The following is a 22,727-nucleotide window of genomic DNA, read 5'->3' as shown; positions in this document are numbered from 1 at the left end:
CCTTCTTCCTACACGTTGTCGTGTGTTTATGCATTTGCAATGACGTTAACAAATCCCCATTATCATCGTTCAATTTACCAGCGCAAGAAATAACTTTATCAATATATTCCTCTACCTCTTTAACATTTGACAAGTCACCTTTAAGCTTCGGCGCATCTTTAATCCAAATCAACCCATGTTGATGAGGAGAGCCTCTTTGCTGTATTTCAACCCTGAAGTAATAATCTTCAATAACACCAAGAGGGCCTAGCTTTTGCAGAGCTTTAAGAAGAGCCCGAAAACGGTGGTCAAAATATCTAGCACAAGTAACAGGATCATCCTGAATCAACTTTGCCTTTTCCGAAAAACTTAAATTGCCAATATCATCATTCGCTAAGCGATCCTGACCCGAAGTCACCCTCAATATGTTCAAAAGCTCAGGCCATTTGCCTTCCGCAGCTGAAAACGTTATAAAAAAGGTAGCCGTACCAAGCTGTCTAATCATAGCCATTAACTCTTTCTGCCTATGCTGCCAATATGAAGGCGAGGACTGCAAATTTTCTAATACTCTAAAACCATCATCCTGCTTAACAATTGAATTGAGTGCACCAGCAGACGATAAAAACCCAGCAGTGTAGTTTGAGCCATCTTTTCTCTTGGTTTTTCTCATACAAACTTGTATGGAATCTCTAACTTTCATAGTTTCTAACTTAACAAAAGTGTAAAACAATTTAGACGGATTTTTAGCACAACGCCTATCAACATTACGAAGTTCCCACTTGGCAATGTCCCCAAAACTACCTTTAACTTTAAGGTCTCTCTTCTGACCCACATAAATACAGGGGAATGACAATTCCTCCGCGTCCTCGTCATAGAGTAAAGACATTGGCGTTTGACCTTCACCAGGAGCAAACTTAACATGCATGGTATTAGTGGGTAGGAAATCAGACAATGACACTAACAACGTGTCTTGATTCCCAACTGGGAATGAATTAACTTCGTTAGATTCATTCCAAATTTCATCACTATCATTCTCATTCTCTACATTCATTGACCCTTGTGGGTTTTCACTTAATGTATCACCATGGTTTAACTGACGGTCATTTTCGTCAACAATAAATTCAAGTTCTTCTGGAATTGGATCTAATATATCGCTCCTAACGGTTATCCCATGCTTAATATACAACGGTGTTTTCACCAAAACCTTAAGAGCTTCGTGCATTTTTTTCGGCCTAACAGTTTCATACAAATAGGGTGTATTATATTGCATTCTTCTCATAAACTCAATTTGAATAGTATCTGTTTCACGTGGTAACCTAGGTAACACTGAAACGGTAGACTCTACATTTATAGGAACGTTGACCACGTTTCCCTTAATCCCCCTTTGTTGATCACAACCTAACCTTCTTATTTGCATAAAAGGTATTCTTGGTGAAATCATTCTTCCCTCCAAATTAGACAAATTAACTAGTTCTGCCGGAATTTCAGGGAATTCAAATCCATTTTCTCTGGAAAACTTGGGGATTTCGTTCTTTTTCACAGCTTTATTACAAGTACTACATAAAAATACTTTGTCACCTAATTCACGACCGTGAATACCAGGGACAGCCAGAAACACCGCAGACTTAACTAAGCTACCCGATGCTTTAAAAAAAAGATTTGAGCATCCTTCACATGGAAACGTTGGACCTTCTTTAATACTTTCAAAATAAGTCTGCTCTATAAACAAAGGATTTGTCCTCCTTTCAGCCATAGACAATCTATTTCTAGAACGCTCTGGGTTTCTAACATTTACATTTTCACGCCTGGCAGCCATAGCCAACTGATTTCTAACACTTTCAGTTTCAACGTACTCTAAATCTTGTCGTTTATTAGCCATAGCCAACTGATTTCTAACACGTTCAGTTTCAACGTACTCTAAATCTTGTCGTTTATTAGCCATAGCCAACTGATTTCTAACACGTTCAGTTTCAACGTACTCTAAATCTTGTCGTTTATTAGCCATAGCCAACTGATTTCTAACACGTTCAGTTTCAACGTACTCTAAATCTTGTCGTTTATTAGCCATAGCCAACTGATTTCTAACACGTTCAGTTTCAACGTACTCTAAATCTTGTCGTTTATTAGCCATAGCCAACTGATTTCTAACACGTTCAGTTTCAACGTACTCTAAATCTTGGCGTTTACTAGCCTTACTCAACTGATTTCTAACACGTTCAGTTTCAACGTACTCTAAATCTTGGCGTTTACTAGCCTTACTCAACTGATTTCTAACACGTTCAGTTTCAACGTACTCTAAATCTTGGCGTTTACTAGCCATAGCCAACTGATTTCTAACACGTTCAGTTTCAACATACTCTAAATCTTGGCGTTTACTAGCTTCACTCAATTGATTTTTAACACGTTCAGTTTCAACGTACTCTAAATCTTGCCGTTTATTAGCCATACTTATCTGGTTCTTAACAATTTCGCTTGCTCTATACCGTTCATCCAGCCTTTTAACTCTCTTGGTCAGTATACCAACTTGGTGTTCCCTTTCACGATATGACTCATTCTCCCGCTTTTTGGCCATTGCTCGCGCCTCTTTCATTCTATACTCTTCATTCTGTCTCAAAATTCTCATTCTCTCTAACGGATATACATTACCATGAGACGTACAAGGTAATTGTTCATCGTTCGCTACCATTGTCGAACTATTAGCATTATTACTAACTAAATTCATAGGTTCATCGTCAGTAACCAGCTCTGGGTTTACAAAAGAGCGATCTGAAAGAGAACTACCGTGGCCGACTGGCGACGCCATAGAACTATCAAACATATTAGAACTGGACGTTCTAGCACCGCTACCTTCACCCTTAGCTTTTTTCTGAGCTGCTAAAACTCGTCTCCTTTCATTTTCTCTCTTTTTAAACTCTGGATCCGATCTTTTTGCCCTCATCCTTTCCCTAGCTTTACGCTTTCGCATTTCCTCCTTACTCTCAACATTATCTTCCTCCATTTTACATACAAAAAGTCAAATACTCACAAAAAGAAGCGGCAAAAACCTGCTGGCTCTTTACAACCACTTAATTTCACTTTATCTCCAACTTCCAACAATAATAATATACCGGTAGTTTAATTGACAACCTACTAGCATAGAAATTCTTATTAAGAATGGCTCCCGCGGGCTAAAAAGGTCAATTTTCAACTAGGTGGGCGTTATCTCATTAGATTTAAAAAATATCATTTTTGTGATTTTTTTTCGAACTGTTATCTAAAGCTAGATGGTTTTAAGTCAAAAACAAGGAGTGTAAACACAATAGTGGAAGCTTTAATCTTATTCAAAACATAAATATCAATTTTTATCTCTACAATTTGCTTAAAAATGTATTTTTTAACCCTGCCCAACATTTCGGATTTTTCTAAAGCAATCTTAGAATCAAAGCTCATAAAATATTTTTAACAAAAAATAAATGTTTAAAATTCTTATTAATAATAAATCAAGAGGATTAAAAAATGTTAGTTTAATTTAAGCTTTTATCTTGATTACACTCTACAGCTACACTACTCTTACACAAACAAGGAGTATAAACCTATTAGTGGAAACAGTATTTTTATTCAAATATGAAACAATCCCGCTTATGTTTATCATCTCTGGGCATTGGTAAAAATTCACTCCATTACTCCTAGGTATTCACAGGATTTTAGTCCTTTATAACTCAAATTCGTCTGATTATGTTTTAAAAAACTTTTTCCTTATCATTGTGGTGTTTCGCGACGGTAAAAAATATATAAATACGCCACTAATAAAATATATAGTCTCAACTTCTCAATTCTTTAAGAAAAGAAATTGAAAACACCCAAGGAGTATGAACAGAGGTGTGGAAGTTTCAAAGATGGCCGCGAATTGAAAACATCTTTCTAATTGTGTACCAACAACGCGAATGAGCCCAAAACAGGGAAACACAACCTACCACACTTACGATAGTTTCACACTTACCAACCGTTACCTCTCTAACTGAGACAGTGACACAACAAACTGCATTTGTTATTTATCCTAATTCAACTCCTCTACTCCGTCTCTATTAACATCAATACTCGACCTATTTTAATTTTCTAGAGTTTCCATGATTAGTAATACAGTGGGCGAAATTCTTAAATACTCGCTCTATATTAACTATGAAATGTGTACAGTGTATCGACTTTATACGCAATCTTCATTACTCGTCCTATATAAACTTTGACTATATGGCTTTAGTTAGCACAGATTTTACTTAAATAATTTAATAAATATAATTAATATTAAATATTTTCTTCGTTAGTTGTTCGCCTTATTGAGCGTTACATCGCGTTTATAAAGAACAATTAGACATTCTTGAGAGACTTGACTAATATTGGCGTTTGAAATGAAGCATACGCCGGTTGCATTACCTTACTCAAATAGGTAGTATATAAGGGTGTCGAACTACAGCTAATAGCAAGAACAACCGCAATTGCGAAAAACTTTGGTGGCGATCCCACCTTAGGGAGGCTAGACGTTTCTCGTAACCCTAGCTGATCGCCGCGAATGTCTTAAATCCAACGATGACGATGGAGTAGAAGCCAGGTGTACAGACTGGTGTCCAAGTGGAATGGACGAAGACCAGAAGATGGTGGTGATTAGAAGCCAGTATGTACAGACTGGTGTCCGTGTGGGATGGACGAAGACCAAAAGATGGTGGTGATTAGAAGCCAGTATGTACAGACTGGTGTCCATGTGGGATGGACGAAGACCAAAAGATGGTGGTGATTAGAAGCCAGTAAGTTCAGATTGGTCTCCATGCGGGATGGACGAAGACCAAAAGATGGTGGTGATTAGAAGCCAGTAAGTACAGATTGGTCTCCGTGTGGGATGGACAAAAACCAGAAGATGGTGGTGTGAGAACTCAAGTAGAGGAGCCATTTCCGTGACTGTGAAAGCAGTTCGGAAATGGCGAACACGTTTGCTCCGATTTGGAAACTGCGAACGCGGTCACGTGGGTGTAACAACAGACACACAGACACACACCCCGACACACCCCCACACACACACACACACACACACACACACGTCGAAATTAGAACCTCTCCGTGACATACGTCACTCGGAGAGGTAAAAATAATTATTTGAATATAAAAGAAGGGAAATTTATAATATTGCAATGCTTCAATAGCATTTAGATAAACCACCAACGGGCTTGTGGCGTAATGGATAACGCGTCTGCCTTCGAAGCAGAAGATTCCAGGTTCGAGTCCTGGCAAGCTCGGTATTAACATTTAAAGATGATTATTAGAATATAATGGAAGGGAAATTTATAATATTGCAATTCTTCAATAGCATTTAGATTAACCTCCAACGGGCTTGAGGCGCAATGGATAACGCGTCTGTCTTCGAAGCAGAAGATTCCAGGTTCGAGTCCTGGCAAGCTCGGTATTAACATTTAAAGATGATTATTAGAATATAACGGAAGGGAAATTTATAATATTGCAATTCTTCAATAGCATTTAGGTTAACCTCCAACGGGCTTGAGGCGCAATGGATAACGCGTCTGTCTTCGAAGCAGAAGATTCCAGGTTCGAGTCCTTGCAAGCTCGGTATTGACATTTAAAGATGATTATTTGAATATAACGGAAGGGAAATTTATAATATTGCAATTCTTCAATAGCATTTAGATAAACCTCCAACGGGCTTGTGGCGCAACGGATAACGCAGCTGTCTACGGAGCAAAAGATCTAGGTTCGAGTCTTGGAAAGCTCGGTGTTTATTTTAATTAAAGATCTTTTATGCGTCATAAAAGTGCATAAAAAAAATGTTTGGAAAAGTTTTTGATAGAACGTAGCAAGGGCTTGTTGCGTTATGGATAACGCGTCTGCCTTCGAAGCAGAAGATTCCAGGTTCGAGTCCTGGCAAGCTCGGTATTAACATTTAAAGATGATTATTGGAATGTAACGGAAGGGAAATTTATAATATTGCAATGCTTCAATAGCATTTGGATTAACCTCCAACGGGCTTGTGGCGCAATGGATAACGCGTCTCCCTACGGAGCAGAAGATTTAAGGTTCGAATCCTGGCAAGCTCGGTATTTACATTTAAAGATGATTGTTAGAATATAACGCAAGGGAAATTTATAACATTGCAATGCTTCAATAGCATTTAGATAAACCTCCAACGGGCTTGTGGCGCAATGGATAGCGCGTCTGCCTACGGAGCAGAAGATTCTAGGTTCGAGTCATGGCAAGCTCGGTGTTTATTTAAATTAAAGATCTTTTATGCGTCATAAAAATGCATTAATTTAATGTTTGGAAAAGTTTTTGATAGAACGAAGCAAGGGCTTGTGGCGTATTGGATAACGCGTCTGCCTTCGAAGCAGAAGATTCCAGGTTCGAGTCCTGGCAAGCTCGGTATTAACATTTAAAGATGATTATTAGAATATAACGGAAGGAAAATTTATAATATTGCAATTCTTCAATACCATTTAGATTAACCCCCAACGGGCTTGAGGCGCAATGGATAACGCGTCTGTCTTCGAAGCAGAAGATTCCAGGTTCGAGTCCATGCAAGCTCGGTATTAACAATTAAAGATGATTATTTGAATATAACGGAAGGGAAATTTATAATATTGCAATGCTTCAATAGCATTTAGATAAACCTCCAACGGGCTTGTGGCGCAATGGATAACGCGTCTGCCTACGGAGCAGAAGATCTAAGGTTCGAGTCCTGGCAAGCTCGGTATTAACATTTAAAGATGATTATTGGAATGTAACGGAAGGGAAATTTATAATATTGCAATGCTTCAATAGCATTTGGATTAACCTCCAACGGGATTGTGGCGCAATGGATAACGCGTCTCCCTACGGAGCAGAAGATTTAAGGTTCGAATCCTGGCAAGCTCGGTATTTACATTTAAAGATGATTGTTAGAATATAACGCAAGGGAAATTTATAACATTGCAATGCTTCAATAGCACTTAGATAAACCTCCAACGGGCTTGTGGCGCAATGGATAGCGCGTCTGCCTACGGAGCAGAAGATTCCAGGTTCGAGTCATGGCAAGCTCGGTGTTTATTTAAACTAAAGATCTTTTATGCGTCATAAAAATGCATTAATTTAATGTTTGGAAAAGTTTTTGATAGAACGAAGCAAGGGCTTGTGGCGTAATGGATAACGCGTCTGCCTTCGAAGCAGAAGATTCCAGGTTCGAGTCCTGGCAAGCTCGGTATTAACATTTAAAGATGATTATTAGAATATAATGGAAGGGAAATTTATAATATTGCAATTCTTCAATAGCATTTAGATTAACCTCCAACGGGCTTGAGGCGCAATGGATAACGCGTCTGTCTTCGAAGCAGAAGATTCCAGGTTCGAGTCCTTGCAAGATCGGTATTAACATTTAAAGATGATTATTTGAATATAACGGAAGGGAAATTTATAATATTGCAATGCTTCAATAGCATTTAGATAAACCTCCAACGGGCTTGTGGCGCAACGGATAACGCAGCTGTCTACGGAGCAAAAGATCTAGGTTCGAGTCTTGGAAAGCTCGGTGTTTATTTTAATTAAAGATCTTTTATGCGTCATAAAAGTGCATAAATACAATGTTTGGAAAAGTTTTTGATAGAACGTAGCAAGGGCTTGTTGCGTTATGGATAACGCGTCTGCCTTCGAAGCAGAAGATTCCAGGTTCGAGTCCTGGCAAGCTCGGTATTAACATTTAAAGATGATTATTGGAATGTAACGGAAGGGAAATTTATAATATTGCAATACTTCAATAGCATTTGGATTAACCTCCAACGGGCTTGTGGCGCAATGGATAACGCGTCTCCCTACGGAGCAGAAGATTTAAGGTTCGAATCCTGGCAAGCTCGGTATTTACATTTAAAGATGATTGTTAGAATATAACGCAAGGGAAATTTATAACATTGCAATGCTTCAATAGCATTTAGATAAACCTCCAACGGGCTTGTGGCGCAATGGATAGCGCGTCTGCCTACGGAGCAGAAGATTCTAGGTTCGAGTCATGGCAAGCTTGGTATTAACATTTAAAGATGATTATTAGAATATAACGGAAGGGAAATTTAAAATATTGCAATGGCTCAATAGCATTTAGATAAACCTCCAACGGACTTGTGGCGCAATGGATAACGCGTCTGCCTACAGAGCAAAAGATTCTAGGTTCGAGTCCTGGCAAGCTCGGTGTTTATTTTAATTAAAGATCTTTTATGCGTCATAAAAATGCATTAATTTAATGTTTGGAAAAGTTTTTGATAGAACGAAGCAAGGGCTTGTGGCGTAATGGATAACACGTCTGCCTACGGAGCAGAAGATTCCAGGTTTGAGTCCTGGCAAGCTTGGTATTAACATTTAAAGATGATTATTAGAATATAACGGAAGGGAAATTTAAAATATTGCAATGGCTCAATAGCATTTAGATAAACCTCCAACGGACTTGTGGCGCAATGGATAACGCGTCTGCCTACAGAGCAAAAGATTCTAGGTTCGAGTCCTGGCAAGCTCGGTGTTTATTTTAATTAAAGATCTTTTATGCGTCATAAAAATGCATAAATACAATGTTTGGAAACGTTTTTGATAGAACGAAGCAAGAGCTTGTGGCGTAATGGATAACGCGTCTGCCTTCGAAGCAGAAGATTCCAGGTTCGAGTCCTGGCAAGCTCGGTATTAACATTTAAAGATGATTATTAGAATTTAACGGAAGGGAAATTTATAATATTGCAATGCTTCAATAGCATTTAGACTAACCTCCATCGGGTTTGTGGCGCAATGGATAACTTGTCTGCCTACGGAGCAAAAGATTCTAGGTTCGAGTCCTGGCAAGCTCGGTGTTTATTTTAATTAAAGATCTTTTATGCGTCATAAAAATGCATAAATACAATGTTTGGAAAAGTTTTTGATAGAACGAAGCTAGGGCTTGTGGCGTAATGGATAACGCGTCTGCCTTCGAAGCAGAAGATTCCAGGTTCGAGTCCTGGCAAGCTCGGTATTAACATTTAAAGATGATTATTAGAATATAACGGAAGGTTAATTTATAATATTGCAATGCTTCAATAGCATTTTGATTAACCTCCAACGGGCTTGTGGCGCAATGGATAACGCGTCTGCCTTCGAAGCAGAAGATTCCAGGTTCGAGTCCTGGCAAGCTCGGTATTAACATTTAAAGATGATTATGAGAATATAACGGAAGGGAAATTTATAATATTGCAATGCTTCAATAGCATTTAGATTTACCTCCAACGGGCTTGTGGCGCAATGGATAACGCGTCTGCCTTCGAAGCAGAAGATTCCAGGTTAGAGTCCTGGCAAGCTCGGTATTAACATTTAAAGATGATTATGAGAATATAACGGAAGGGAAATTTATAATATTGCAATGCTTCAATAGCATTTAGATTTACCTCCAACGGGCTTGTAGCGCAATGGATAACGCGTCTGCCTACGGAGCAGACGATTTAAGGTTGAGTCCTGGCAAGCTCGGTATTAACATTTAAAGATGATTATTGGAATGTAACGGAAGGGAAATGTATAATATTGCAATGATTCAATAGCATTTAGATTAACCTCCCACGGGCTTGTGGCGCAATGGATATCGCGTCTGCCTACGGAGCTGAAGATTCTAGGTTTGAGTCGTGACAATCTCGGTATTAACATTTAAAGATGATTATTAGAATATAACGGAAGGGAAATTTAAAATATTGCAATGCTTCTATAGCATTTAGATAAACCTCCAACGGGCTTGTGGCGCAACGGATAACGCGGCTGCCTACGGAGCAAAAGAATCTAGGTGCGAGTCCTGGGAAGCTCGGTGTTTATTTTAATTAAAGATCTTTTATGCGTCATAAAAATGCATAAATACAATGTTTGGAAAAGTTTTTGATAGAACGAAGCAAGGGCTTGTGGCGTAATGGATAACGCCTCTGCCTTCGAAGCAGAAGATTCCAGGTTCGAGTCCTGGCAAGCTCGGTATTAACATTTAAAGATGATTATTAGAATATAACGAAAGGGAAATTTATAATATTGCAATGTTTCAATAGCATTTAGATTAACCTCCAACGGGCTTGTGGCGCAATGGATAACGCGTCTGCCTTCGAAGCAGAAGATTCCAGGTTCGAGTCCTGGCAAGCTCGGTATTAACATTTAAAGATGATTATGAGAATATAACGGAAGGGAAATTTATAATATTGCAATGCTTCAATAGCATTTAGATTTACCTCCAACGGGCTTGTAGCGCAATGGATAACGCGTCTGCCTACGGAGCAGACGATTTAAGGTTGAGTCCTGGCAAGCTCGGTATTAACATTTAAAGATGATTATGAGAATATAACGGAAGGGAAATTTATAATATTGCAATGCTTCAATAGCATTTAGATTTACCTCCAACGGGCTTGTAGCGCAATGGATAACGCGTCTGCCTACGGAGCAGACGATTTAAGGTTGAGTCCTGGCAAGCTCGGTATTAACATTTAAAGATGATTATTGGAATGTAACGGAAGGGAAATTTATAATATTGCAATGATTCAATAGCATTTAGGTTAACCTCCCACGGGCTTGTGGCGCAATGGATAACGCGTCTGCCTACGGAGCAGAAGATTCCAGGTTTGAGTCCTGGCAAGCTTGGTATTAACATTTAAAGATGATTATTAGAATATAACGGAAGGGAAATTTAAAATATTGCAATGGCTCAATAGCATTTAGATAAACCTCCAACGGGCTTGTGGCGCAATGGATAACGCGTGTGCCTACAGAGAAAAAGATTCTAGGTTCGAGTCATGGCAAGCTTGGTGTTTAGTTTAATTAAAGATCTTTTATGCGTCATAAAAATGCATAAATACAATGTTTGGAAACGGTTTTGATAGAACGAAGCCAGAGCTTGTGGCGTAATGGATAACGCGTCTGCCTTCGAAGCAGAAGATTCCAGGTTCGAGTCCTGGCAAGCTCGGTATTAACATTTAAAGATGATTATTAGAATATAACGGAAGGGAAATTTATAATATTGCAATGCTTCAATAGCATTTAGATTAACCTCCATCGGGTTTGTGGCGCAATGGATAACTTGTCTGCCTACGGAGCAAAAGATTCTAGGTTCGAGTCCTGGCAAGCTCGGTGTTAATTTTAATTAAAGATCTTTTATGCGTCATAAAAATGCATAAATACAATGTTTGGAAAAGTTTTTGATAGAACGAAGCAAGGGTTTGTGGCGTAATGGATAAAGGCTCGTTTTCAATCAAGGAAAATATCGACGCTTTTAGCTTTTGATTGAAGTGCCAAAAAAGCGCGATTTTCAATCGGCGCGCTACCGCGAGAGAAAAAAGCAAACTGCGAAAATACTAACCGTTTTCAAACTGGTCGCGCAAAGCTTTAAACGGTGTGGTTACCGATATCACGTGATAGTGGGTGGGTACCAAAACAAAAACTATAAACAAATATGGCGGTCAGCTCGAGAAGACGGCGTATTTTGATGAGAAAACAATTGTTATTAATTCAATTGTGTTACGAAATTACCTTAAACGCCAAGAGAAAATACAAGCGGAAAAGGTGGTGGGTTCACCCTATTTGGAGAAAGCGAGAAACGGAAGGCCACTACCGGACTTTGGTAATTATATTCGTCAAATTCTTGGTCGAAATGTATAGTCCTGATTTACCAATCCTTTGATCAGGTGAAAACAATGAGGGAAACTGATCACAAGAAATTTGCAAACTTTACGAGAATGGAACCAAGTTTATTTGATAAACTTTTGAAATTGGTAGGGCCTCATATACAAAAAAATCCTCCTGGTCGAAAACCAATATCTCCAGGGGAGAGACTCGCTTTAACGTTACGGTGAACATTTTACTAGATTTATAATCCATTCTATAAAGTGAATGTTGTCAATTAAAATATTTAACTTTATAGTTTCTTGTCAACTGGTGACGGGTTTGATTCCATGGCGTATGCTTTTCGTCTAGGAAAAACTACCACCCATAACATTATTAAAGAAACATGTCAGGCACTTTGGGAGGTTCTGCAACCTTTGTATTTACCGGTAAACTTTCTTCTGAGTATCATGTATTTCAGAGAATATTTTTAATAATATTAAATATTTAGCAACCTACTGAAGAGACTTGGAAGATGGCTGAAGCCGATTATCGAACACGGTGGAATTATCCAACATGCTGCGGTGCCGTAGATGGCAAGCATGTCATGATACAACAACCATCAAACAGTGGAACATTGTATTATAATTACAAAGTAAGTGATAATTATCTTGATTTAACCATTTAGAACGCATTATATGCCCCCTTGGGCTATATGATAGTCACCTGACACCAGTGACATTTAATTTATTTCTTATTGATAGGGCTTCAACTCGATTGTTTTGATGGCTGTTGTGGACGCGAAATATAGATTTTTAGTTGTGGATATTGGAGGATACGGTTCACATTCTGATGGTGGAATTTTTAAGTCTTCCTCATTTGGACAAGCTGTTGAAAGCAATAAAGCTGGACTTCCTCCACCAGTGTTTCTACCAAAGACGGACGTTTCTTCTCCCCACGTGCTTGTTGGAGATGATGCTTTCCAACTTTTAAAGAATTTCATGAAACCATATTCCCGAGAAGGTCGCCTCACGAATTCTCAAATTATTTTTAATTATCGTTTAAGCAGAGCTAGGTAGGTTTGAAAGAAGCTTGAAATCAGGGCTGTGCGAGTCCTGATTTTTGGGTTACGATTCCAAGTTTGAAATGACAATGTGACTTTATTCTTCTAAATTATTGTTAAATTATATAGGAGGTGTAGTGAAAATGCCTTCGGTATTTTAGTCACACGTTGGAGAGTTTTCCGTAGACCTCTAATGTTAAAGCCATGTAACGTCGACAAAGTTATTAGAGCTTGTGTTGTGCTACATAATTTTTTAATGATTGACGAAGAAGCTATGGAACAAAAAATTTATTGCCCAATGGACTTTGCGGATTCTGTAGACCAAAAAACTGGATGTATTGTAAACGGAAAATGGCATGATCAACTTAAAAATCATCCGTCAGAAGGACTTCAGCAACCAAAAGCCACAACAGCGCGAAATTACGGAAGAGAAGTTGCTGCCATTAGAGACAATTATGCAAATTATTTTGAAGGGATAGGTTCTGTTGACTGGCAGTGGGATTTGGTGGGCGTGAAAAGAACAAACACAACAAATAAATAAAATAGGTAATATTTATTGGTACGAAGCAGAATAATTGGAACTTTGTTTCATATTAATCACAATCCTCTATGTATTTCAGAATGGTGTCGATGACGTCTCTTTCACATCGCCTTCTCTTTCTTGGATCAACTTCTCTAATCAGAGAAGCTGCATAGTCCGCAAATGCACACGCGGAGTCGTCGGGTTTATTTAGTTCTCTATAAAAAGTTATTTTAATAAAAGTTACTTAAAATTTACTCAGTATATTAAATCCATAAATATTCACTTGTTGCAATGAGCCAACGCTTCTAAAATGGAAGATGGTGGGATTGATTGAGGTTCCTTCTTTTTTTTGGGTTTCTCAGCTCTTTCGTGGATAAGTTTTCTTTTGGCGAGTGATATTTTGGATGCAGGGGTGTTGGAAGATTCACTAGATGTTCCCTCTGTCCCTTTAGAGGTACAAGGAGATGGGTCATCCAAGTTTGTAATAGTGATATTTGATTCTTCCAATTGGCCGCCGCCATCGTCAGGTTCCAATATTTCTTCATTTATTGTAAATTCCTTGCCCATAATTGTACACGTGAATGTATGTGCTCCTGTCACCTCTTTGGAGTTTTGCGCACATGATGAATCTTCCTTATCGGTATGATTGTTCTGTTCATCTGTACGATTGTTATCGTCAAGGTTTGTGCTGGATGATTCGTCCAACGATGAGAAATTCGAAGTTGTACTATAGTGTATAAATTACTTACAGTTAGGTTTTAGAAAGACCTTCTAGTGCCAAAAAGTAGGCTCAAAATAAAATGTAAATATTTTAAATCCTTTTACGGGGTACAATAGGTCCAACCCATTCCCTTAATAGTTCTGAGACCTTTACGTTTCCAAGACAAATACACTTACTCTCTTCTCTTAACAACATCTTTTAAAAACAGCATCATCTTGAAAAATGGCCAGTTAACTGAGTCAAACACAGATTCATCTACTTCCTGGCCACTCTTGGAAGCTGTTACTGTGTGGTAATGAATTCTGAACTGGTCAAATAAGATTTTCCATTTTTTCTTACAATCATCCTCTGATAAATTGTACATTTTAGCAAAAGTACATACAAATTAGCTAAATAATGCATTTTTTGTACTCACTCTTTAAGTTTAATTCCACTCCTATTTCTTTCCAAGATTGTTCAGCGAGGTCTCGGTCTTTATAAACCGTTAACCCTCGGTTCCATAAGTTTGGTTTTTGACGTACCAAGTCAATAAGCGATTCCTTTTCAGTAGCGGCCACCTTTTTCGCTGCCTCTCTTTCTAATCTTAGTATTTCTTTTATTTCTTTTTTTGTTGGCATTTTTAATTAAAATAAATTCAGGGGAGTAAAATTAAATCCCTAAAGTCACCCACGGTTTCACCGAGTCGAAAAGACGAGCAGTCGACACACACTCCGAGGCAAAAATATTGGTGAATTTCTATTGGACAACTAAACTGTGACGTATAGAGATTATAAACGTCCATCGCGCTTGAAAGCAAAAAGTTACAGCAACTATCTACGCTGGATAGAAAGCTGCTGGAACAGACATTCAAGCAAAAGCGGTGCCAATGAAAGCTTAAAGCTTCGGCTCAAGCGCGGTTGAAAACGGCTAAATATTTTGCTTTTGCTTTTGCTGTGATTTTTCAAGCAAAAGCTTGCGTTTTCGATCAAAAAAGCTTGATTGAAAACGGGCCTTAACGCGTCTGCCTTCGAAGCAGAAGATTCCAGGTTCGAGTCCTGGCAAGCTCGGTATTAACATTTAAAGATGATTATTAGAATATAACGGAAGGGAAATTTATAATATTGCAATGCTTCAATAGCATTTTAATTAACCTCCAACGGGCTTGTGGCGCAATGGATAACGCGTCTGCCTTCGAAGCAGAAGATTCCAGGTTCGAGTCCTGGCAAGCTCGGTATTAACATTTAAAGATGATTATGAGAATATAACGGAAGGGAAATTTATAATATTGCAATGCTTCAATAGCATTTAGATTTACCTCCAACGGGCTTGTAGCGCAATGGATAACGCGTCTGCCTACGGAGCAGACGATTTAAGGTTCGAGTCCTGGCAAGCTCGGTATTAACATTTAAAGATGATTATTGGAATGTAACGGAAGGGAAATTTATAATATTGCAATGATTCAATAGCATTTAGGTTAACCTCCCACGGGCTTGTGGCGCAATGGATAACGCGTCTGCCTACGGAGCAGAAGATTCCAGGTTTGAGTCCTGGCAAGCTTGGTATTAACATTTAAAGATGATTATTAGAATATAACGGAAGGGAAATTTAAAATATTGCAATGGCTCAATAGCATTTAGATAAACCTCCAACGGGCTTGTGGCGCAATGGATAACTTGTCTGCCTACGGAGCAAAAGATTCTAGGTTCGAGTCATGGCAAGCTTGGTGTTTATTTTAATTAAAGATCTTTTATGCGTCATAAAAATGCATAAATACAATGTTTGGAAACGTTTTTGATAGAACGAAGCAAGAGCTTGTGGCGTAATGGATAACGCGTCTGCCTTCGAAGCAGAAGATTCCAGGTTCGAGTCCTGGCAAGCTCGGTATTTACATTTAAAGATGATTATTAGAATATAACGGAAGGGAAATTTATAATATTGCAATGCTTCAATAGCATTTAGATTAACCTCCATCGGGTTTGTGGCGCAATGGATAACTTGTCTGCCTACGGAGCAAAAGATTCTAGGTTCGAGTCCTGGCAAGCTCGGTGCTTATTTTAATTAAAGATCTTTTATGCGTCATAAAAATGCATAAATACAATGTTTGGAAAAGTTTTTGATAGAACGAAGCAAGGGCTTGTGGAGTAATAGATACCGCGTCTGCCTTCCAAGCAGAAGATTCCAGGTTCGAGTCATGGCAAGCTCGGTATTAACATTTAAAGATGATTATTAGAATATAACGGAAGGGAAATTTATAATATTGCAATGCTTCAATAGCATTTTAATTAACGTCCAACGGGCTTGTGGCGCAGTGGATAACGCGTCTGCCTTCGAAGCAGAAGATTCCAGGTTCGAGTCCTGGCAAGCTCGGTATTAACATTTAAAGATGATTATGAGAATATAACGGAAGGGAAATTTATAATATTGCAATGCTTCAATACCATTTAGATTTACCTCCAACGGGCTTGTAGCGCAATGGATAACGCGTCTGCCTACGGAGCAGACGATTTAAGGTTCGAGTCCTGGCAAGCTCGGTATAGAGCATTGACGTTGGGTGGGGCTAAAGGAAGTCACGTGACTCTGACGTCATGGATATACGTCTAAATATTTTTTGGAGGACAAGCAAAGATTTTTGGAGGAAGCTTTAGAGCTCGGTCACTTCTCTCTTTGGCTTATTTAATCAGTTATATTTTAAGTTAATTGCAATTCAGTGTTCCAAAATGGTTAGTTTTTGTTCAGTGTACGGTTGTTCAAAAAGGGCGGATAGAGACGGTGCACATTTATCGTTTTATCGATTTCCCGGGCTGAAAGAAAAAAGTAAAAATAGGGCCTTGGTCAACCTAGCCAAATTAAGAAGAAAACGGTGGATTGAAGCTTTAAAAAGGAAAGATTTAACTACAAAAAAGATTAAGTATGCGAGAATATGTTCTTTGCATTTCATTTCTGGTAAGAAAAATGCATTTACCTATAACTCAGTTGACGATATAATTATACATAATTATTATAAATACATAACGAGAGTATGCATTTCAGGTAAACCTGCTGCTTTGAAAGATGATAAAAATCCAGACTGGGTGCCAAATTTAAATCTGGGCTATGATAAATATGAGGGGCAAGATAAAGTATCTCTTGAAAGAAAACAACGCGCATTGAAAAGATTGCAAACGGAACCATTTCCTTCTCATTCAAGAGTTTCTAATCCAGACTCGTCTTCGAATGAGAGCGAACCTGATGTTAACATTTCTGATTTACCTGATGATGTAGAAGATTTAATGGATGATCCCACATATTTGGACAAATCCATACAAGCTTCTCAAAGTGTAGAGACCAAAGAATGCCAAACTTCTCAAAATATCGAGACGAAAGAGTGCCAAACTGACTTACAGGTGGAAAAATTAGAACAAGACTTAATTGAAGCTCATATTGAGTTGGAAAAATTACAAAGCAAATTAAATTTAGTCTCTGTTTGTCCCGAAAGTTTTAAAGATGATGCTAAAGTAAAATATTATACGGGTTTAGTTTCATTCGAAGCTTTAATGGTTGTATATAACATTGTTGAGCCATTCATACCTTTTAGAAAACTAAAATCTTCCCCACTGACAAAGTTTCAGAAGATGATAATGTTTTTGATGAAACTAAGGCTAAACGTAGATTTCTTAGATTTAGGTTATAGGTTTAATGTTTCAAATAAAACAGCATCTCGCGTGTTTTATTCATGCTTAGACATTTTTTACTCTCGACTTGGACACTTAGTCACACTGAAAAAAATGAGCGTGCTTTCGGCATTCAAAAATGATGGCGACCGTTCAATTTTGAACAAACCTCTATTGACGAATTCAGATTTAACCAGAAAAATTCAATTTTGAACAAGGACTTTTTACGCGTTCAAAACTAACCACTAGCATTCATTTTTGAACAGCTTATATATTACCACTCAAAAAAGAATATTTATCCCATTCAATTTTGAATAACTGCCTTGCGCCAATGAAACGTTCAGACATGGTCGTTTTGGCGTTCTAATAGGATTGTATTAGCATTCAAACTAGAGCGTTTTAGGCGTTCAACTAAGAACATTTTGGCATTCAAATGAGATTGTTTTTCGTGTTCTAACAAGAGTGTTTTTGGCTTTAAAACAAGAGCATTATGGGCGTTCAAAGGTGACTGTTTTTGATATTCAAATGAGACCGTTTTTGGCTTTTTAACGAGAGCGTTATGAGTGTTCACACGGGAGCTTTTTTTCTGTTCAAAGGAGAGCTTTTTGGGCGTTCACGGGAGCAATTCCTGGCGAGTTTTTTGGATGTAATTTTTACAATGGTAAAAATCCAGGTTCATTTAATCAAAATTTTAATATTATAATGCAAAAAATCATTTTTATTATATTTTGATGTTCAAGAACATAATAACTTGCCAATTATTCATTGCCATTATTAAGTCGATTTTCTTGGCTCAGACTATTGATTTTTTCAGGAACACAAGCACACACAGACTCAAATTACGAAATATTATTAGAAAATGGAGGTTAAACGTAAACTAAATTACTTGCTTAACTGGGTGATTAATTACATAATTAAGTTTGATTGGCGATCGTCCTCTCTAAATAATCGTGAAAACTACTAGCTAAGTTTATATACAATAAACACCTGCCTTTTTCAAAATATTGCTTGTTTTGTAGGTCAGGTTAGGTTATGGTTAGAAAAGGCTTAGGTTAGGTTTGGTAAGTGTTAGGTAAGACTTAGTTTAGGTTAGGTGTCTTTAATACCTACGGTTCCAAATTTAAGCTTTGATCCTATTAATACTAGACGTGTGCATATACACACATCCTATAAATTGAATTTTTACCTCTCCGCGTGACGTATGTCGCGGAGAGGTTCAAATTTCGACGTGTCTGTCTGTCTGTCTATCTGTCTGATGTTACACCCCAGGGGACCGTGTTCACAGTTGGAAAATCGGGGTAAATGTGTTCTCAATTTCCAAACCTGAAATTTGGAAAATTGTATTCCGGTTATAATGGCTATTACTCCATTGTCTGTCTAACACCACTATCATCTGGTCTTTTGTCCATCCCACATGGACACCAGTCTGTACTCACTGGCTTCTAAATACCACCATCATCGGGTCTTTTGCCCATCCCACATACTGGCTTCTATCTCCATCATCATCGTTAAGGTTAAGACATAAGCGACGATCGGCTAGGGTTACGAGAAACGTCTAGCCTCCCAATGGCGGGGTCTTTTTCCAAAGGTTCACGCAATTGCGATGTTCTTATCAACAGCTACGATTCGAGTCCTTTATATACTACCTATTTGAGTAAGGCGAAGCAGCAGTCGTATGCTTCATTTCAAACGTCAATATTAGTCAAGTTTCTCAAGAATGATTAATTGTTCTTTTTTAAAACGATGTAACGCTCAATAAGGCGAACAACTAACGAAGAAAATGTTTCATATTAATTATATTTATTTTAGTATTTAAGATAATCTTGTTTCTCAAATTAAAGTTAATACGAAAAGGGTTAAAAAGCAGCCTATGTGATGGTCAGTGTGTGTCCGTCCGTTGTTACACTAGTGCGCCGCTTTAGCAGTTTGTTTTGTGTTGATGTGTAAAGAAATCCTACTGAACCTTAATATTCAACACGACGGAAACACTGCGTAAAACATCTTCCGCCTAACGTGACCGAAACAGAATTAGTGTTCTATTTTTGAAGCAGAGGCTGAGGTAAAATTATTTTCATAACCAATCAAAATGCGTTTCGGGATGAAGCTTCTGCTGACGTCATAATAGGGGAGTTTTTTATCGCCGCTTTGAGTTTTGTTTCAACTCGCCAGTCGCCATTTCCACCTTTGCATGCCATGAATTTTTAGGTTTGAATTCTCTAATCGGATTTCATCGCTAGTCGCTATTGCCGTGTTTGTACGAAATAAACCTTTGATTTGAATCTCTGACCTTAATTTGGTAGAAGTAAGCTCCCTAATTAAGATACCATCAAGGAAAAATCAAAGGCCAAGGCTTAAGTGCCACGTGACTACCTGCCGACCGCCCCTTTTGGTCTGAATTCGGTCGTATGTGTGAACCAAACTAAAATCTTGCCGTCGAAGGCCTGCGTAAAACTCATTTTTTGACGCAGCACGCTAAAGTTTTCGGTCGTCATTTTCGGTCAAGAGGGAACATAGGTAAATAAGTTTGTTAGTAGACCTCTTGACTCGGAGAGGTAATATTTTGGTTTTTCCAACTTGGTTTTTTCAATAATAAGAAATTTTTTTTCGTCGGCAGCGTTTAAAAATAAAATATTTGCTGTCTTTTTTATAGGCTACAAGTGTATTACATTAGGAAATCATATTTGGGTACTCGTTTTATGTTAAAATTTCTTTGCAGTGTTATGTGATGCATATGACTTAAAAATGAAAATAAATATCAAGAAATGTTTTTATAAAGGTACATTTCTTTAATTTAAAATTATTTGGTTCTTGCAAACTATCAATTTTGCTAAATATTTTACAAAAAAATTGGGTTTAGTGCTCATTTTATTTAGCCACTCAATCGTTATAGGTTAAGTAGATGTTTGCAGGAAAAGATAGAATCTTTCCGTTCCCGAGAATAAGTAATTTAATTTCATTGGGAACATTTAACCCAAGATGTTTGTCCCATTTGATGAATCCGACAATTTGCGGCGTTGGTCGGCAGAATGGGAGGAAAGCGGTTAACTACTATAGTCAAATCAACTTGAAATGCTGTAAATAGGGTACTAAAGTGAGGTAAATTGGGTGAATAGAGGCTTAAATTAGGGTATTAATACGGGCAAATAATATTTGACCACGGCGTGAATTGATCACACCAAAATCGTTCTCGTTATATTGTTAATGCAATCCTATTACAACGCGAAACAGTTACGTATGAATGCCAATTCGTTTTCGTTTGAACGCCAAAAGTGCTTACATGTGGACACCAAAATCGCTTACCTTTGAGCGCCAAACACGATCTCGTTTGAACGCCAAACACGACCTCGTTTGAACGCCAAACAAGACCTCGTTTGAACGCCAAACACGACCTCGTTTGAACGCCAAACACGACCTTGTATGAACGCCAAACACGACCTCGTTTGAACGCCAAACACGATCTCGTTTGAACGCCAAACACGACCTCGTTTGAACGCCAAACACGACCTCGTTTGAACGCCAAACACGATCTCGTTTGAACGCCAAACACGATCTCGTTTGAACGCCAAACACGATTTCGTTTGAACGCCAAACACGATCTCGTTTGAACGCCAAACACGACCTCGTTTGAACGCCAAACACGACCTCGTTTGAACGCCAAACACGACCTCGTTTGAACGCCAAACACGACCTCGTTTGAACGCCAAACACGACCTCGTTTGAACGCCAAACACGATCTCGTTTGAACGCCAAACACGACCTCGTTTGAACGCCAAACACGACCTCGTTTGAACGCCAAAACGCTCTCGTATAAATGCTAGTGCAATCATATTTGAATGCCAAAATGACCTAATCTGAACGCTTCGTTAGCGTGAATATTTGAATATCAATATTAGCGTTCAAATATGAACATTTCCTTAACGTGTATAATTGAATACCACTTTACACGTTCATATTTGATTGCTAAGGCGTACCACCACAGTGGCAAGGTATTGAACGCTGAAACATTCAATTTCGAATGTTCTTTTTTTACTGTGCACTTGGCCTTCTCGAGATGATTTGCATAAAACAATGCCAAGGTCCTTTAAAGAAGTCTTTGATAAAAAAGTAACTGTAATTATAGACTGCTTTGAAGTGTTTACTGAAAAACCATCTAACCTATTAGCCAGAGGTCAGCTTTGGTCTCAATATAAACATCACCACACCGTAAAATTTTTAATCGGCATTACACCACAGTGTTCAGTTTCTTTCCTTTCTGAAGCTTGGGGTGGCAGAGTATCTGATAAACATATTACTGAAAACTGTGGGTTATTAGATAAACTTCTTCCCGGTGATATGATACTAGCGGATAGGGGATTTAATATAGCGGATTCAGTTGGGTTTCACTGTGCTGAAGTTAAGTTACCCGCATTCAAAAAAGGGAAGAAGCAGCTATCTCCATATGAAATCGAAGATACACGAAAAATAGCTAGTATAAGGATTCATGTGGAAAGGGTTATTGGATGTGTAAGACAAAAGTATACCATCCTTGAAGGACCAGTTCCGTTAGAAATGTTAAATGATCAGGATGATGATGAAAAAAAAGTAGCTACTATCGACAAGATTGCTCAAGTTTGCTGTGCGTTATTTAACGTATGTCCAGCAATTATTAAAGAATAGATTTAGATTTTTATTTTGAAATTGTAACTTTATTTCAAAATAGGTCATCTTTTTCAAAAACCTTGTTAACATTATCATTAAAATTTAAGTAATAAAAGTATGTCAGATTCAATGTGTCATTTAAAATAGGAACTTCATGACCATTTTTTTACTTGACGCGACAAGTTTTACATTTCCAAGATCCTTTAGGAACTCTCTTAATTTTGAGGCATTTGGTATGGTACCAAATAATTTTACAGTTAGTGGCTTCGCAGAATATCATTCGCTCGTCGTCACTAACTTTCCCATCGCAAATGCACCACTTTTTTGGATTCTGTGCATGGCTAGGTGTATCATCTGTATGTTGCAGTGATGAGCCACTTCGATTACTATTTGTAAAAAGTCTTCCTAAAAGTTCCACCATGACAGCAGCTTGGAAAAACTGAGTGGCTTTGGCTAAATTTGCTTCCCAGAAATTTTTATCTGGCTCAATTCTTTGCATAAATATTTCCCCTTCTTCGGCCCAAACAACAAAATCACAGAACGCTTTATCACAAATGAAAATCTGTGCTTGACACTGGTAATAATACGCATGTT

At 38.1% G+C, this 22,727-nt stretch overlaps 1 protein-coding gene and 19 non-coding genes across 20 annotated transcripts; all 20 read left to right on the top strand.

Moving 5' to 3' along the window:
• Positions 1 to 5,170: 5,170 nt before the first annotated feature.
• TRNAR-UCG (transfer RNA arginine (anticodon UCG)) lies at positions 5,171 to 5,243 on the top strand. The gene has a single exon. It is a non-coding gene; the product is annotated as a tRNA-Arg (tRNA).
• Positions 5,244 to 5,334: 91 nt separating this feature from the next.
• TRNAR-UCG (transfer RNA arginine (anticodon UCG)) lies at positions 5,335 to 5,407 on the top strand. The gene has a single exon. It is a non-coding gene; the product is annotated as a tRNA-Arg (tRNA).
• A 740-nt stretch (positions 5,408 to 6,147) lies between these two features.
• Positions 6,148 to 6,220, top strand: TRNAR-ACG (transfer RNA arginine (anticodon ACG)). Its single transcript has one exon. It is a non-coding gene; the product is annotated as a tRNA-Arg (tRNA).
• Positions 6,221 to 6,305: 85 nt separating this feature from the next.
• Positions 6,306 to 6,378, top strand: TRNAR-UCG (transfer RNA arginine (anticodon UCG)). The gene has a single exon. It is a non-coding gene; the product is annotated as a tRNA-Arg (tRNA).
• Positions 6,379 to 6,633: 255 nt separating this feature from the next.
• Positions 6,634 to 6,706, top strand: TRNAR-ACG (transfer RNA arginine (anticodon ACG)). The gene has a single exon. It is a non-coding gene; the product is annotated as a tRNA-Arg (tRNA).
• A 255-nt stretch (positions 6,707 to 6,961) lies between these two features.
• On the top strand, positions 6,962 to 7,034 carry TRNAR-ACG (transfer RNA arginine (anticodon ACG)). Its single transcript has one exon. It is a non-coding gene; the product is annotated as a tRNA-Arg (tRNA).
• Positions 7,035 to 7,119: 85 nt separating this feature from the next.
• On the top strand, positions 7,120 to 7,192 carry TRNAR-UCG (transfer RNA arginine (anticodon UCG)). The gene has a single exon. It is a non-coding gene; the product is annotated as a tRNA-Arg (tRNA).
• Positions 7,193 to 8,576: 1,384 nt separating this feature from the next.
• TRNAR-UCG (transfer RNA arginine (anticodon UCG)) lies at positions 8,577 to 8,649 on the top strand. Its single transcript has one exon. It is a non-coding gene; the product is annotated as a tRNA-Arg (tRNA).
• A 249-nt stretch (positions 8,650 to 8,898) lies between these two features.
• On the top strand, positions 8,899 to 8,971 carry TRNAR-UCG (transfer RNA arginine (anticodon UCG)). Its single transcript has one exon. It is a non-coding gene; the product is annotated as a tRNA-Arg (tRNA).
• Positions 8,972 to 9,062: 91 nt separating this feature from the next.
• Positions 9,063 to 9,135, top strand: TRNAR-UCG (transfer RNA arginine (anticodon UCG)). The gene has a single exon. It is a non-coding gene; the product is annotated as a tRNA-Arg (tRNA).
• A 91-nt stretch (positions 9,136 to 9,226) lies between these two features.
• On the top strand, positions 9,227 to 9,299 carry TRNAR-UCG (transfer RNA arginine (anticodon UCG)). Its single transcript has one exon. It is a non-coding gene; the product is annotated as a tRNA-Arg (tRNA).
• A 576-nt stretch (positions 9,300 to 9,875) lies between these two features.
• TRNAR-UCG (transfer RNA arginine (anticodon UCG)) lies at positions 9,876 to 9,948 on the top strand. The gene has a single exon. It is a non-coding gene; the product is annotated as a tRNA-Arg (tRNA).
• A 91-nt stretch (positions 9,949 to 10,039) lies between these two features.
• TRNAR-UCG (transfer RNA arginine (anticodon UCG)) lies at positions 10,040 to 10,112 on the top strand. The gene has a single exon. It is a non-coding gene; the product is annotated as a tRNA-Arg (tRNA).
• A 417-nt stretch (positions 10,113 to 10,529) lies between these two features.
• Positions 10,530 to 10,602, top strand: TRNAR-ACG (transfer RNA arginine (anticodon ACG)). Its single transcript has one exon. It is a non-coding gene; the product is annotated as a tRNA-Arg (tRNA).
• Positions 10,603 to 10,851: 249 nt separating this feature from the next.
• On the top strand, positions 10,852 to 10,924 carry TRNAR-UCG (transfer RNA arginine (anticodon UCG)). Its single transcript has one exon. It is a non-coding gene; the product is annotated as a tRNA-Arg (tRNA).
• A 4,079-nt stretch (positions 10,925 to 15,003) lies between these two features.
• On the top strand, positions 15,004 to 15,076 carry TRNAR-UCG (transfer RNA arginine (anticodon UCG)). The gene has a single exon. It is a non-coding gene; the product is annotated as a tRNA-Arg (tRNA).
• A 255-nt stretch (positions 15,077 to 15,331) lies between these two features.
• TRNAR-ACG (transfer RNA arginine (anticodon ACG)) lies at positions 15,332 to 15,404 on the top strand. Its single transcript has one exon. It is a non-coding gene; the product is annotated as a tRNA-Arg (tRNA).
• Positions 15,405 to 15,653: 249 nt separating this feature from the next.
• Positions 15,654 to 15,726, top strand: TRNAR-UCG (transfer RNA arginine (anticodon UCG)). The gene has a single exon. It is a non-coding gene; the product is annotated as a tRNA-Arg (tRNA).
• Positions 15,727 to 16,139: 413 nt separating this feature from the next.
• TRNAR-UCG (transfer RNA arginine (anticodon UCG)) lies at positions 16,140 to 16,212 on the top strand. The gene has a single exon. It is a non-coding gene; the product is annotated as a tRNA-Arg (tRNA).
• Positions 16,213 to 16,396: 184 nt separating this feature from the next.
• On the top strand, positions 16,397 to 22,267 carry LOC149634113 (uncharacterized). Its single transcript, XM_089851027.1, has 2 exons — positions 16,397 to 17,646; positions 21,520 to 22,267. The coding sequence occupies exons 1-2, from the start codon at positions 16,563 to 16,565 to the stop codon at positions 22,149 to 22,151; spliced, it is 1,716 nt and encodes a 571-aa protein (XP_089707153.1). The 5' UTR covers positions 16,397 to 16,562; the 3' UTR covers positions 22,152 to 22,267.
• Positions 22,268 to 22,727: the final 460 nt, after the last annotated feature.

This window comes from Phalangium opilio, unplaced genomic scaffold (assembly GCF_054372755.1).
Source record: "Phalangium opilio isolate 3A_F unplaced genomic scaffold, DU_Popi_V2 ptg000098l_1, whole genome shotgun sequence".
Lineage (NCBI taxonomy): Eukaryota > Metazoa > Arthropoda > Arachnida > Opiliones > Phalangiidae > Phalangium > Phalangium opilio.
This window is presented reverse-complemented; position numbering and strand designations above follow the sequence as displayed.

Coding starts and splice junctions, on each gene's coding strand:
- LOC149634113 (XM_089851027.1), top strand. CDS start 16,563: ATGGTTAGTTTTTGTTCAGTGTACGGTTGTTCAAAAAGGGCGGATAGA. Junction 17,647..21,519: donor ATTCAAAAATGATGGCGACC/GTTCAATTTTGA, acceptor CGAATGTTCTTT/TTTTACTGTGCACTTGGCCT.